The sequence below is a fragment of the Bombina bombina genome, chromosome 11 (genome assembly GCF_027579735.1).
Source record: "Bombina bombina isolate aBomBom1 chromosome 11, aBomBom1.pri, whole genome shotgun sequence".
Taxonomy (NCBI): Eukaryota; Metazoa; Chordata; class Amphibia; order Anura; family Bombinatoridae; genus Bombina; species Bombina bombina.
In genome coordinates, this window is record NC_069509.1 from 1655853 (window position 1) to 1671989 (window position 16137).

Genomic DNA, 16137 nt, shown 5'->3' on the forward strand with positions numbered 1-16137 from the left:
ACATTCTGCTAGTGTCTCTGGCTTTATCACCATATCTGAGGTTAGGAAGCATTAGTACACATGACATTCTGCTGGTGTCTCTGGCTTTATCACCATATCTGAGGTTAGGAAGCATCAGTACACATGACATTCTGCTGGTGTCTCTGGCTTTATCACCATATCTGAGGTTAGGAAGCATCAGTACACATGACATTCTGCTGGTGTCTCTGGCTTTATCACCATATCTGAGGTTAGGAAGCATCAGTACACATGACATTCTGCTGGTGTCTCTGGCTTTATCACCATATCTGAGGTTAGGAAGCATCAGTACACATGACATTCTGCTGGTGTCTCTGGCTTTATCACCATATCTGAGGTTAGGAAGCATCAGTACACATGACATTCTGCTAGTGTCTCTGGCTTTATCACCATATCTGAGGTTAGGAAGCATCAGTACACATGACATTCTGCTGGTGTCTCTGGCTTTATCACCATATCTGAGGTTAGGAAGCATCAGTACACATGACATTCTGCTGGTGTCTCTGGCTTTATCACCATATCTGAGGTTAGGAAGCATCAGTACACATGACATTCTGCTAGTGTCTCTGGCTTTATCACCATATCTGAGGTTAGGAAGCATCAGTACACATGACATTCTGCTGGTGTCTCTGGCTTTATCACCATATCTGAGGTTAGGAAGCATCAGTACACATGACATTCTGCTGGTGTCTCTGGCTTTATCACCATATCTGAGGTTAGGAAGCATCAGTACACATGACATTCTGCTGGTGTCTCTGGCTTTATCACCATATCTGAGGTTAGGAAGCATCAGTACACATGACATTCTGCTGGTGTCTCTGGCTTTATCACCATATCTGAGGTTAGGAAGCATCAGTACACATGACATTCTGCTGGTGTCTCTGGCTTTATCACCATATCTGAGGTTAATAAGCATCAGTACACATGACATTCTGCTAGTCTCTGGCTTTATCACCATATCTGAGGTTAGGAAGCATCAGTACACATGACATTCTGCTAGTGTCTCTGGCTTTATCACCATATCTGAGGTTAGGAAGCATCAGTACACATGACATTCTGCTGGTGTCTCTGGCTTTATCACCATATCTGAGGTTAGGAAGCATCAGTACACATGACATTCTGCTAGTGTCTGGCTGTATCACCATATCGGTGGTTAAGAAGCATCAGTACACATTTGTGCTTTCAGGCTGCATGTGCTGCTTGTCTTTGTCATGTTATCAGTGTATTCTGTTGATACTCTCTCTGTATTGTCTCTTTCACTTTCTCCCCTTCACTCCTGTGGTTTCTGCCCTTCAGGACAGTGACGAAGAGTGGTCAGTTCTCCTTGAAGCCACGGACCCCTCTGTTGCTCAGCTCAGCACTCCCTTTCTCCTCCTTCAAGATGGCAGTTTCAGAAAAAGAGTGCAGGGGCGGCTTCACAGCTGCTGCCATCCGGTGAGATAATGTTCTGATGCTATACTCTAAAGCACATAGCGGTTGCACCAATTGTATGGCACATGCCAAGAAGCAAACACACATACTGGTCATACACCACAAAAAAGAGCTGTTTATAGTAGCACACACCTCAGAAGTACACTGATACTGTAGCACACACCACAGAAGTACACTGATACTGTAGCACACACCACAGAAGTACACTGATACTGTAGCACACACCACAGAAGTACACTGATACTGTAGCACACACCACAGAAGTACACTGATACTGTAGCACACACCACAGAAGTACACTGATACTGTAGCACACACCACAGAAGTACACTGATACTGTAGTACACTGATACTGTAGCACTCACCACAGAAGTACACTGATACTGTAGCACACACCACAGAAGTACACTGATACTGTAGTACACTGATACTGTAGCACTCACCTCTGAAGTACACTGATACTGTAGCACACACCACAGAAGTACACTGATACTATAGCACACACCACAGAAGTACACTGATACTGTAGCACACACCACAGAAGTACACTGATACTGTAGCACACACCACAGAAGTACACTGATACTGTAGCACACACCACAGAAGTACACTGATACTGTAGCACACACCACAGAAGTACACGGATACTATAGCACACACCACAGAAGTACACGGATACTATAGCACACACCACAGAAGTACACGGATACTGTAGCACACACCACAGAAGTACACTGATACTGTAGCACACACCACAGAGGTACACTGATACTGTAGCACACACAACAGAAGTACACTGATACTGTAGCACACACCACAGAAGTACACTGATACTGTAGCACACACAACAGAAGTACACTGATACTGTAGCACACACCACAGAAGTACACTGATACTGTAGCACACACCACAGAAGTACACTGATACTGTAGCACACACCACAGAAGTACACTGATACTGTAGCACACACCACAGAAGTACACTGATACTGTAGCACACACCACAGAAGTACACTGATACTGTAGCACACACAACAGAAGTACACTGATACTGTAGCACACACAACAGAAGTACACTGATACTGTAGCACACACCACAGAAGTACACTGATACTGTAGCACACACCACAGAAGTGCACTGATACTATAGCACACACCACAGAAGTACACTGATATCTGTCCTTGTCTTTCTCTCTCTTGTATATCTGTCATTGTCTCTGTCTTTTGTATATCTCTCCTTGTCTCTGTCTCTTGTATATCTCGCTTTGTCTCTGTCTCTTGTATATCTGTCCTTGTCTCTGTCGTCTCTCTTCTATATCTCTCCATGTCTGTGACAGACCCTTCTGTCAGGACTGAAGGAGTTAACTGTGCTTAGCTTTAAAGGGCCAGTAACCCCACCAAATAAGCTTATATAATAATGCACACAGTGCAGAATTATATAACTTTAGCCTAGCGTCACGTTTCTTAAGCAGCGTATAGCAAAGATATTTAGCTACGATAATCTATTTTTCAGAACGCCGCACCTGGTTCTACTGAGCGGGTCTGTTTTTTACCTAAGCGCATCGGGCACGCTGTCTAGTCACAGCACGCCCGATCGCGCCATTAAACTGAATGTATCTCGCTCTCGCTACCATACCCGAGCGGGAGCGAGCACATTCAGTTTAATGGCGCGATCGGGCGTGCTGTGACTAGACAGCGTGCCCGATGCGCTTAGGTAAAAAACAGACCCGCTCAGTAGAACCAGGAGCGGCGTTCTGAAAAATAGATTATCATAGCTAATATCTTTGCTATACGCTGCTTAAGAAACGTGATGCTAGGCTAAAGTTATATAATTCTGCACTGTGTGCATTATTATATAACCTTATTTGGTGGGGTTACTGGCCCTTTAAGAAGCTAATTTCTAAAGACAGGTTTGCTGGCCTCAGCTATTGTGTGCTATAATTACGTTTAAGTAATAAACATTCCATTGTTTAATCACATCTAGAGAGCAGACGCCTCAGTGATAAGAGAAGCCAAGTGTGTGTCTTGTGTTCAAGTTGTTATCAGCTTGAGCAAGGTATTCTATTGTATCATGTCAAAGGGCGTGTTCCCTCCATCTAATGTACAACAGTCTTTCAACCCCCCCATCTGGGGTCAAACCTGTACAAATACTAGGCATCTAGCCTTTAATAAATGTCATTCTGTTTTAAACCTGATGTGAAGCCTGGTCTCATGTTTGAGGGGAAAAACTGGCTGGGTTGTGAGTTGCTGATTCCCTATGCAGGACATTGTTCATCTGGTGTTTACCCTTGGTATCCTGTTGGTACCGTAACACTTGTCTCTCTTGTATATCTCTCCTTGTCTCTGTCTCTTGTATATCTCTCCTTGTCTCTGTCTCTTGTATATCTCTCCTTGTCTCTCTTGTATATCTGTCCTTGTCTCTGCCTCTTGTATATCTGTCCTTGACTCTGTCTCTCTTGTATATCTGTCCTTGTCTCTGTCTCTTGTATATCTCTCTTTGCCTCTGTCTCTCTTGTATATCTCTCCTTGTCTCTGTCTCTCTTGTATATCTCTCCTTGTCTCTGTCTCTCTTGTATATCTCTCCTTGTCTCTGTCTCTCTTGTATATCTCTCCTTGTCTCTGTCTCTCTTGTATATCTCTCCTTGTCTCTGTCTCTCTTGTATATCTCTCCTTGTCTCTGTCTCTCTTGTATATCTCTCCTTGACCCTGTCTCTCTTGTATGTCTCTCCTTGACTCTGTCTCTCTTGTATATCTGTCCTTGTCTCTGTCTCTTGTATATCTCTCTTTGCCTCTGTCTCTCTTGTATATCTCTCCTTGTCTCTGTCTCTCTTGTATATCTCTCCTTGTCTCTGTCTCTCTTGTATATCTCTCCTTGTCTCTGTCTCTCTTGTATATCTCTCCTTGTCTCTGTCTCTCTTGTATATCTCTCCTTGACCCTGTCTCTCTTGTATATCTGTCCTTGACTCTGTCTCTCTTGTATATCTCTCCTTGTCTCTGTCTCTTGTATATCTCTCTTTGCCTCTGTCTCTCTTGTATATCTCTCCTTGTCTCTGTCTCTCTTGTATATCTCTCCTTGTCTCTGTCTCTCTTGTATATCTCTCCTTGTCTCTGTCTCTCTTGTATATCTCTCCTTGTCTCTGTCTCTCTTGTATATCTCTCCTTGTCTCTGTCTCTCTTGTATATCTCTCCTTGACCCTGTCTCTCTTGTATATCTGTCCTTGACTCTGTCTCTCTTGTATATCTCTCCTTGTCTCTGTCTCTCTTGTATATCTCTCCTTGTCTCTGTCTCTCTTGTATATCTCTCTTTGCCTCTGTCTCTCTTGTATATTTATCCTTGTCTCTGTCTCTCTTGTATATCTCTCTTTGTCTCTGTCTCTCTTGTATATCTCTCTTTGTCTCTGTCTCTCTTGTATATCTCTCTTTGTCTCTGTCTCTCTTGTATATCTCTCCTTGTCTCTGTCTCTCTTGTATATCTCTCCCTGTCTATGTCTCTCTTGTATATCTCTCCTTGTCTCTGTCTCTCTTGTATATCTCTCCTTGTCTCTGTCTCTCTTGTATATCTCTCCTTGTCTCTGTCTCTCTTGTATATCTCTCCTTGTCTCTGTCTCTCTTGTATATCTCTCCTTGTCTCTGTCTCTCTTGTATATCTCTCCTTGTCTCTGTCTCTCTTGTATGTCTCTCCTTGTCTCTGTCTCTCTTGTATATCTATCCTTGTCTCTGTCTCTCTTGTATATCTCTCCTTGTCTCTGTCTCTCTTGTATGTCTCTCCTTGTCTCTCTTGTATATCTCTCCTTGTCTCTGTCTCTTGTATACCTCTCCTTGTCTCTGTCTCTCTTGTACAGGGAGTGCAGAATTATTAGGCAAATGAGTATTTTGACCACATCATCCTCTTTATGCATGTTGTCTTACTCCAGGCTGTATAGGCTCGAAAGCCTACTACCAATTAAGCATATTAGGTGATGTGCATCTCTGTAATGAGAAGGGGTGTGGTCTAATGACATCAACACCCTATATCAGGTGTGCAGAATTATTAGGCAACTTCCTTTCCTTTGGCAAAATGGGTCAAAAGAAGGACTTGACAGGCTCAGAAAAGTAAAAAATAGTGAGATATCTTGCAGAGGGATGCAGCACTCTTAAAATTGCAAAGCTTCTGAAGCGTGATCATCGAACAATCAAGCGTTTCATTCAAAATAGTCAACAGGGTCGCAAGAAGCGTGTGGAAAAACAAAGGCGCAAAATAACTGCCCATGAACTGAGAAAAGTCAAGCGTGCAGCTGCCAAGATGCCACTTGCCACCAGTTTGGCCATATTTCAGAGCTGCAACATCACTGGAGTGCCCAAAAGCACAAGGTGTGCAATACTCAGAGACATGGCCAAGGTAAGAAAGGCTGAAAGACGACCACCACTGAACAAGACACACAAGCTGAAACGTCAAGACTGGGCCAAGAAATATCTCAAGACTGATTTTTATAAGGTTTTATGGACTGATGAAATGAGAGTGAGTCTTGATGGGCCAGATGGATGGGCCCGTGGCTGGATTGGTAAAGGGCAGAGAGCTCCAGTCCGACTCAGACGCCAGCAAAGTGGAGGTGGAGTACTGGTTTGGGCTGGTATCATCAAAGATGAGCTTGTGGGGCCCTTTCAGGTTGAGGATGGAGTCAAGCTCAACTCCCAGTCCTACTGCCAGTTTCTGGAAGACACCTTCTTCAAGCAGTGGTACAGGAAGAAGTCTGCATCCTTCAAGAAAAACATGATTTTCATGCAGGACAATGCTCCATCACACGCGTCCAAGTACTCCACAGCATGGCTGGCAAGAAAGGGTATAAAAGAAGAAAATCTAATGACATGGCCTCCTTGTTCACCTGATCTGAACCCCATTGAGAACCTGTGGTCCATCATCAAATGTGAGTTTTACAAGGAGGGAAAACAGCACACCTCTCTGAACAGTGTCTGGGAGGCTGTGGTTGCTGCTGCATGCAATGTTGATGGTGAACAGATCAAAACACTGACAGAATCCATGGATGGCAGGATTTTGAGTGTCCTTGCAAAGAAAGGTGGCTATATTGGTCACTGATTTGTTTTTGTTTTGTTTTTGAATGTCAGAAATGTATATTTGTGAATGTTGAGATGTTATATTGGTTTCACTGGTAAAAATAAATAATTGAAATGGGTATATATTTGTTTTTTGTTAAGTTGCCTAATAATTATGCACAGTAATAGTCACCTGCACACACAGATATCCCTCTAAAATAGCTAAAACTAAAAACAAACTAAAAACTACTTCCAAAACTATTCAGCTTTGATATTAATGAGTTTTTTGGGTTCATTGAGAACATGGTTGTTGTTCAATAATAAAATTAATCCTCAAAAATACAACTTGCCTAATAATTCTGCACTCCCTGTATATCTCTCCTTGTCTCTGTCTCTCTTGTATATCTCTCCTTGTCCCTGTCTCTCTCTTGTATATCTCTCCTTGTCTCTGTCTCTCTTGTATATCTCTCCTTGTCTCTGTCTCTCTTGTATATCTCTCCTTGTCTCTGTCTCTCTTGTATATCTCTCATTGTCTCTGTCTCTTGTATATCTCTCCTTGTCTCTGTCTCTTGTATATCTCTCCTTGTCTCTCTTGTATATCTCTCCTTGTCTCTGTCTCTCTTGTATATCTCTCCTTGTCTCTGTCTCTCTTGTATATCTCTCCTTGTCTCTGTCTCTCTTGTATATCTCTCCTTGTCTCTGTCTCTCTTGTATATCTCTCCTTGTCTCTGTCTCTCTTGTATATCTCTCCTTGTCCCTGTCTCTCTCTTGTATATCTCTCCTTGTCCCTGTCTCTCTTGTATATCTCTCCTTGTCTCTGTCTCTCTTGTATATCTCTCCTTGTCTCTGTCTCTCTTGTATATCTCTCATTGTCTCTGTCTCTTGTATATCTCTCCTTGTCTCTGTCTCTTGTATATCTCTCCTTGTCTCTCTTGTATATCTCTCCTTGTCTCTCTTGTATATCTCTCCTTGTCTCTGTCTCTCTTGTATATCTCTCCTTGTCTCTGTCTCTCTTGTATATCTCTCCTTGTCTCTGTCTCTCTTGTATATCTCTCCTTGTCTCTGTCTCTCTTGTATATCTCTCCTTGTCTCTGTCTCTCTTGTATATCTCTCCTTGTCTCTGTCTCTTGTATACCTCTCCTTGTCTCTGTCTCTTGTATATCTCTCCTTGTCTCTGTCTCTTGTATACCTCTCCTTGTCTCTGTCTCTCTTGTATATCTCTCCTTGTCTCTGTCTCTCTTGTATATCTCTCCTTGTCTCTGTCTCTCTTGTATATCTCTCCTTGTCTCTCTTGTATATCTCTCCTTGTCTCTGTCTCTCTTGTATATCTCTCCTTGTCTCTGTCTCTCTTGTATATCTCTCTTTGCCTCTGTCTCTCTTGTATATCTCTCCTTGTCTCTGTCTCTTGTATATCTCTCCTTGTCTCTGTCTCTTGTATATCTCTCCTTGTCTCTGTCTCTCTTGTATATCTCTCCTTGTCTCTGTCTCTTGTATATCTCTCTTTGTCTCTGTCTCTCTTGTATATCTCTCCTTGTCTCTCTTGTATATCTCTCCTTGTCTCTGTCTCTCTTGTATATCTCTCCTTGTCTCTGTCTCTCTTGTATATCTCTCCTTGTCTCTGTCTCTCTTGTATATCTGTCCTTGTATCTGCCTCTTGTATATCTGTCCTTGACTCTCTCTTGTATATCTCTCTTTGCCTCTGTCTCTCTTGTATATCTCTCCTTGTCTCTGTCTCTTGTATATCTCTCCTTGTCTCTGTCTCTTGTATATCTCTCCTTGTCTCTGTCTCTCTTGTATATCTCTCCTTGTCTCTCTTGTATATCTCTCCTTGTCTCTGTCTCTCTTGTATATCTGTCCTTGTCTCTGCCTCTTGTATATCTGTCCTTGACTCTCTCTTGTATATCTCTCTTTGCCTCTGTCTCTCTTGTATATCTCTCCTTGTCTCTGTCTCTCTTGTATATCTCTCCTTGTCTCTGTCTCTTGTATATCTCTCCTTGTCTCTGTCTCTCTTGTATATCTCTCCTTGTCTCTGTCTCTTGTATATTTCTCTTTGTCTCTGTCTCTCTTGTATATCTCTCCTTGTCTCTCTTGTATATCTCTCCTTGTCTCTGTCTCTCTTGTATATCTCTCCTTGTCTCTGTCTCTCTTGTATATCTCTCCTTGTCTCTGTCTCTCTTGTATATCTCTCCTTGTCTCTGTCTCTCTTGTATATCTCCTTGTCTCTGTCTCTCTTGTATATCTCTCCTTGTCTCTGTCTCTCTTGTATATCTCTCCTTGTCTCTCTCTCTCTTTTATATCTCTCCTTGTCTCTGTCTCTCTTGTATATCTCTCCTTGTCTCTCTCTCTCTTGTATGTCTCTCCTTGTCTCTGTCTCTCTTGTATATCTCTCCTTGTCTCTCTTGTATATCTCTCCTTGTCTCTGTCTCTCTTGTATATCTCTCCTTGTCTCTGTCTCTCTTGTATATCTCTCCTTGTCTCTCTCTCTCTTTTATATCTCTCCTTGTCTCTGTCTCTCTTGTATGTCTCTCCTTGTCTCTCTTGTATATCACTCCTTGTCTCTGTCTCTCTTGTATATCTCTCCTTGTCTCTGTCTCTCTTGTACAGGGAGTGCAGAATTATTAGGCAAATGAGTATTTTGACCACATCATCCTCTTTATGCATGTTGTCTTACTCCAAGCTGTATAGTCTCGAAAGCCTACTACCAATTAAGCATATTAGGTGATGTGCATCTCTGTAATGAGAAGGGGTGTGGCCTAATGACATCAACACCCTATATCAGGTGTGCATAATTATTAGGCAACTTCCTTTCCTTTGGCAAAATGGGTCAAAAGAAGGACTTGACAGGCTCAGAAAAGTAAAAAATAGTGAGATATCTTGCAGAGGGATGCAGCACTCTTAAAATGGCAAAGCTTCTGAAGCGTGATCATCGAACAATCAAGCGTTTCATTCAAAATAGTCAACAGGGTCGCAAGAAGCGTGTGGAAAAACAAAGGCGCAAAATAACTGCCCATGAACTGAGAAAAGTCAAGCGTGCAGCTGCCAAGATGCCACTTGCCACCAGTTTGGCCATATTTCAGAGCTGCAACATCACTGGAGTGCCCAAAAGCACAAGGTGTGCAATACTCAGAGACATGGCCAAGGTAATAAAGGCTGAAAGACGACCACCACTGAACAAGACACACAAGCTGAAACGTCAAGACTGGGCCAAGAAATATCTCAAGACTGATTTCTTCTGTTATGTGTGATCAGTCCACGGGTCATCATTACTTCTGGGATATAACTCCTCCCCAACAGGAAATGCAAGAGGATTCACCCAGCAGAGCTGCATATAGCTCCTCCCCTCTACGTCAGTCCCAGTCATTCTCTTGCACCCAACGACTAGATAGGATGTGTGAGAGGACTATGGTGATTATACTTAGTTTTTATGACTTCAATCAAAAGTTTGTTATTTTAAAATAGCACCGGAGCGTGTTATTACTTCTCTGGCAGAGTTTGAGGAAGAATCTGACAGAGATTTTTACTATGATTTTAACCGGAGTCGTTAAGATCATATTGCTGTTCTCGACCATCTGAGGGAGGTAAAGGCTTCAGATCAGGGGACAGCGGGCAGATGAATCTGCATTGAGGTATGTGGCAGTTTTTATTTTCTGAATGGAATTGATGAGAAAAGCCTGCCATACCGTTAAAATGACATGTATGTATACACTTCAGTATTCTGGGGATGGTATTTCACCGGAACTACTCTGTTAAAGGTCATTAATCCTTTTAATAACTATTCTCATGTTAAACGTTTTTGCTGGAATGTAGAATCGTTTAACTTTGCTGAGGTACTGTGTGAATAAATATTTGGGCATTATTTTCCACTTGGCAGTTTTTTTGCTTTAATTGTGTCAGTTTCGTTTCTCTTCACTGCTGTGTGGGAGAGGGAGGGGCCGTTTTTGGCGCTCTTTGCTACGCATCAAAAAATTCCAGTCAGTTACTTTTATATTTCCTGCATGATCCGGTTCATCTCTGACAGATCTCAGGGGTCTTCAAACTTCTTTGAAGGGAGGTAAATTCTCTCAGCAGAGCTGTGAGAATCCTTATAGTGACTGTGAATAAAAACGTTGTTTTATTTTCTTATGTACAAATTTAATTAGTGTTGTTTTTACTAATGGGAACAAACCTTTGCTAAAAGATTGTGTTGTTTTAAAGTTTGATGCTATAACAGTTTTTCAGTTCATTATTTCAACTGTCATTTAATCGTTAGTACCTCTTTGAGGCACAGTGCGTTTTTTTTGCTAAAAAAGATTATAACCAAGTTGTAAGTTTTTTTGCTAGTGTGTTAAACATGTCTGACTCAGAGGAAGATATCTGTGTCATTTGTTCCAATGCCAAGGTGGAGCCCAATAGAAATTTATGTACTAACTGTATTGATGCTACTTTAAATAAAAGTCAATCTGTACAATGTGAACAAATTTCACCAAACTGCGAGGGGAGAGTTATGCCGACTAACTCGCCTCACGCGGCAGTACCTGCATCTCCCGCCCGGGAGGTGCGTGATATTTTGGCGCCTAGTACATCTGGGCGGCCATTACAGATAACATTACAAGATATGGCTACTGTTATGACTGAAGTTTTGTCTAAATTACCAGAACTAAGAGGCAAGCGTGATCACTCTGGGGTGAGAACAGAGTGCGCTGACAATGCTAGGGCCATGTCTGATACTGCGTCACAGCTCGCAGAGCATGAGGACGGAGAGCTTCATTCTGTGGGTGACGGTTCTGATCCAAACAGATTGGACTCAGATATTTCAAATTTTAAATTTAAATTGGAGAACCTCCGTGTACTACTAGGGGAGGTCTTAGCAGCTCTCAACGATTGTAACACCGTTGCAATACCAGAGAAACTGTGTAGGTTGGATAAATACTTTGCGGTACCGGCGAGTACTGACGTTTTTCCTATACCTAAGAGACTAACTGAAATTGTTGCTAAGGAGTGGGATAGACCCGGTGTGCCGTTCTCACCCCCTCCAATATTTAGAAAGATGTTTCCAATAGACGCCACCACTAGGGACTTATGGCAAACGGTCCCCAAGGTGGAGGGAGCAGTTTCTACTTTAGCTAAGCGTACCACTATCCCGGTGGAGGATAGCTGTGCTTTCTCAGATCCAATGGATAAAAAATTAGAGGGTTACCTTAAGAAAATGTTTGTTCAACAAGGTTTTATATTACAACCCCTTGCATGTATCGCGCCGATTACGGCTGCGGCAGCATTTTGGATTGAGTCGCTTGAAGAGAACCTTAGTTCCTCTACGCTAGACGACATTACGGACAGGCTTAGAGTCCTTAAACTAGCTAATTCTTTCATTTCGGAGGCCGTAGTACATTTGACCAAACTTACGGCTAAGAACTCAGGATTCGCCATACAGGCACGCAGGGCGCTGTGGCTAAAATCCTGGTCAGCTGATGTTACTTCTAAGTCCAAATTACTTAATATACCTTTCAAGGGGCAGTCCTTATTCGGGCCCGGTTTGAAAGAAATTATCGCTGACATTACGGGAGGTAAGGGCCACGCCCTACCTCAGGACAAGGCCAAAGTTAAGGCTAGACAGTCTAATTTTCGTCCCTTTCGGAATTTCAAAACAGGAGCAGCATCAACCTCCACTGCACCAAAACAGGAAGGAGCTGTTGCTCGTTACAGGCAAGGCTGGAAGCCTAACCAGTCCTGGAACAAGAGCAAGCAGGCCAGGAAACCTGCTGCTGCCCCAAAGACAGCATGAACCGAGAGCCCCCGATCCGGGACCGGATCTAGTGGGGGGCAGACTCTCTCTCTTCGCCCAGGCCTGGGCAAGAGATGTTCAGGATCCCTGGGCACTAGAGATCATATCTCAGGGATACCTTCTAGACTTCAAATTATCTCCCCCAAGAGGGAGATTTCATCTGTCAAGGTTGTCAACAAACCAGATAAAGAAAGAAGCGTTTCTACGCTGCGTACAAGATCTGTTAACAATGGGAGTGATCCATCCGGTTCCGCGGTCGGAACTAGGACAAGGGTTCTACTCAAACCTGTTCGTGGTTCCCAAAAAAGAGGGAACTTTCAGGCCAATCTTAGATTTAAAGATTCTAAACAAATTCCTAAGAGTTCCATCGTTCAAAATGGAAACTATTCGGACAATCCTACCCATGATCCAAGAGGGTCAGTACATGACCACAGTGGATTTAAAGGATGCTTACCTTCACATACCGATCCACAAGGATCATCACCGGTATCTAAGGTTTGCCTTCTTAGACAGGCACTACCAGTTTGTAGCTCTCCCATTCGGATTGGCTACGGCTCCAAGAATCTTCACAAAGGTTCTGGGTGCCCTTCTGGAGGTACTAAGGCCGCGAGGGATTTCGGTAGCTCCATACCTAGACGACATTCTAATTCAAGCTTCAAGCTTTCAAACTGCCAAGTCTCATACAGAGTTAGTTCTGGCATTTCTAAGGTCGCATGGATGGAAAGTGAACGAAAAGAAGAGTTCTCTTTTTCCTCTCACAAGAGTTCCATTCTTGGGGACTCTTATAGATTCTGTAGAAATGAAGATTTACCTGACAGAGGACAGGTTAACAAAGCTTCAAGATGCATGCCGTGCCCTTCATTCCATTCAACACCCGTCAGTAGCTCAATGTATGGAGGTGATCGGCTTAATGGTAGCGGCAATGGACATAGTACCTTTTGCACGCCTACACCTCAGACCGCTGCAATTGTGCATGCTAGGTCAGTGGAATGGGGATTACTCAGATTTGTCCCCTACTCTGAATCTGAATCAAGAGACCAGAAATTCTCTTCTATGGTGGCTTCATCGGCCACACCTGTCCAGGGGGATGCCATTCAGCAGGCCAGACTGGACAATTGTAACAACAGACGCCAGCCTACTAGGTTGGGGCGCTGTCTGGAATTCTCTGAAGGCTCAGGGACTATGGAATCAGGAGGAGAGTCTCCTTCCAATAAACATTCTGGAATTGAGAGCAGTTCTCAATGCCCTTCTGGCTTGGCCCCAATTAACAACTCGGGGGTTCATCAGGTTTCAGTCGGACAACATCACGACTGTAGCTTACATCAACCATCAGGGAGGGACAAGAAGCTCCCTAGCAATGGTGGAAGTATCAAAGATAATTCGCTGGGCAGAGTCACACTCTTGCCACCTGTCAGCAATCCACATCCCGGGAGTGGAGAACTGGGAGGCGGATTTCTTGAGCCGCCAGACTTTTCATCCGGGGGAGTGGGAACTTCATCCGGAGGTCTTTGCCCAAATACTTCGACGTTGGGGCAAACCAGAGATAGATCTCATGGCGTCTCGCCAGAACGCCAAACTTCCTCGCTACGGGTCCAGATCCAGGGATCCGGGAGCGGTTCTGATAGATGCTTTGACAGCACCTTGGAAATTCGGGATGGCTTATGTGTTTCCACCCTTCCCGCTGCTTCCTCGATTGATTACCAAAATCAAACAGGAAAGAGCATCAGTGATTCTAATAGCGCCTGCATGGCCACGCAGGACTTGGTATGCAGATCTAGTGGACATGTCATCCTGTCCGCCTTGGTCTCTACCTCTAAGACAGGACCTTCTGATACAGGGTCCATTCAAACATCAAAATCTAACTTCTCTGAAGCTGACTGCTTGGAAATTGAACGCTTGATTTTATCAAAACGTGGTTTTTCTGAGTCAGTTATTGATACCCTGATACAGGCTAGGAAGCCTGTTACCAGAAAAATTTACCATAAAATATGGCGTAAATACCTATACTGGTGCGAATCCAAACGTTACTCCTGGAGTAAGGTTAGGATCCCTAGGATATTGTCTTTTCTACAAGAAGGGTTAGAAAAGGGTTTATCAGCTAGTTCATTAAAGGGACAGATTTCAGCTCTGTCCATCTTATTACACAGGCGTCTGTCAGAAAATCCAGACGTCCAGGCTTTTTGTCAGGCTTTAGCTAGGATCAAGCCTGTGTTTAAGGCTGTTGCTCCGCCATGGAGTTTAAACTTAGTTCTTAACGTTTTACAGGGTGTTCCGTTTGAACCCCTTCATTCCATTGATATAAAATTGTTATCTTGGAAAGTTCTGTTTTTAATGGCTATTTCCTCGGCTCGAAGAGTCTCTGAGTTATCAGCCTTACATTGTGATTCTCCTTATCTGATTTTTCACTCAGACAAGGTGGTTCTGCGTACTAAACCTGGGTTCTTACCTAAGGTAGTCACTAACAGGAATATCAATCAAGAGATTGTTGTTCCATCCTTGTGTCCAAATCCTTCTTCAAAGAAGGAACGTCTTCTACACAATCTAGATGTAGTTCGTGCCCTCAAGTTCTACTTGCAGGCAACTAAAGATTTTCGCCAAACTTCTTCCCTGTTTGTCGTTTATTCTGGACAGAGGAGAGGTCAAAAAGCTTCCGCTACCTCTCTCTCTTTTTGGCTTCGTAGCATAATACGCTTAGCCTATGAGACTGCTGGACAGCAGCCTCCTGAAAGAATTACAGCTCACTCCACTAGAGCTGTGGCTTCCACTTGGGCTTTTAAGAATGAGGCCTCTGTTGAACAGATTTGCAAGGCTGCAACTTGGTCTTCGTTTCATACTTTTTCCAAATTTTACAAATTTGATACTTTTGCTTCTTCGGAGGCTATTTTTGGGAGAAAGGTTCTTCAGGCAGTGGTTCCTTCTGTATAATGGGCCTGCCTATCCCTCCCGTCATCCGTGTACTTTTGCTTTGGTATTGGTATCCCAGAAGTAATGATGACCCGTGGACTGATCACACATAACAGAAGAAAACATAATTTATGCTTACCTGATAAATTCCTTTCTTCTGTTGTGTGATCAGTCCACGGCCCGCCCTGTTTTAAGGCAGGTAAATATCTTTTAAATTATACTCCAGTCACCACTTCACCCTTGGTTACTCCTTTCTCGTTGATTCTTGGTCGAATGACTGGGACTGACGTAGAGGGGAGGAGCTATATGCAGCTCTGCTGGGTGAATCCTCTTGCATTTCCTGTTGGGGAGGAGTTATATCCCAGAAGTAATGATGACCCGTGGACTGATCACACAACAGAAGAAAGGAATTTATCAGGTAAGCATAAATTATGTTTTTTCTATGGTTTTATGGACTGATGAAATGAGAGTGAGTCTTGATGGGCCAGGTGGATGGGCCCGTGGCTGGATTGGTAAAGGGCAGAGAGCTCCAGTCCGACTCAGACGCCAGCAAGGTGGAGGTGGAGTACTGGTTTGGGCTGGTATCATCAAAGATGAGCTTGTGGGGCCTTTTCGGGTTGAGGATGGAGTCAAGCTCAACTCCCAGTCCTACTGCCAGTTTCTGGAAGACACCTTCTTCAAGCAGTGGTACAGGAAGAAGTCTGCATCCTTCAAGAAAAACATGATTTTCATGCAGGACAATGCTCCATCACACGCGTCCAAGTACTCCACAGCGTGGCTGGCAAGAAAGGGTATAAAAGAAGAAAATCTAATGACATGGCCTCCTTGTTCACCTGATCTGAACCCCATTGAGAACCTGTGGTCCATCATCAAATGTGAGATTTACAAGGAGGGAAAACAGTACACCTCTCTGAACAGTGTCTGGGAGGCTGTGGTTGCTGCTGCATGCAATGTTGATGGTGAACAGATCAAAACACTGACAGAATCCATGGA

General features: G+C 43.5%; 1 protein-coding gene across 1 annotated transcript in view; it reads left to right on the top strand.

The window, feature by feature from the left end:
• Window positions 1-16137, top strand: part of STK36 (serine/threonine kinase 36) — a 707870-nt gene that overhangs the window by 184224 nt on the left and 507509 nt on the right. The window contains exon 11 of the mRNA XM_053694813.1: window positions 1315-1452. Coding sequence (XP_053550788.1) covers window positions 1315-1452 — 138 coding nt within the window. The remainder of the gene's footprint in view (window positions 1-1314; window positions 1453-16137) is intronic.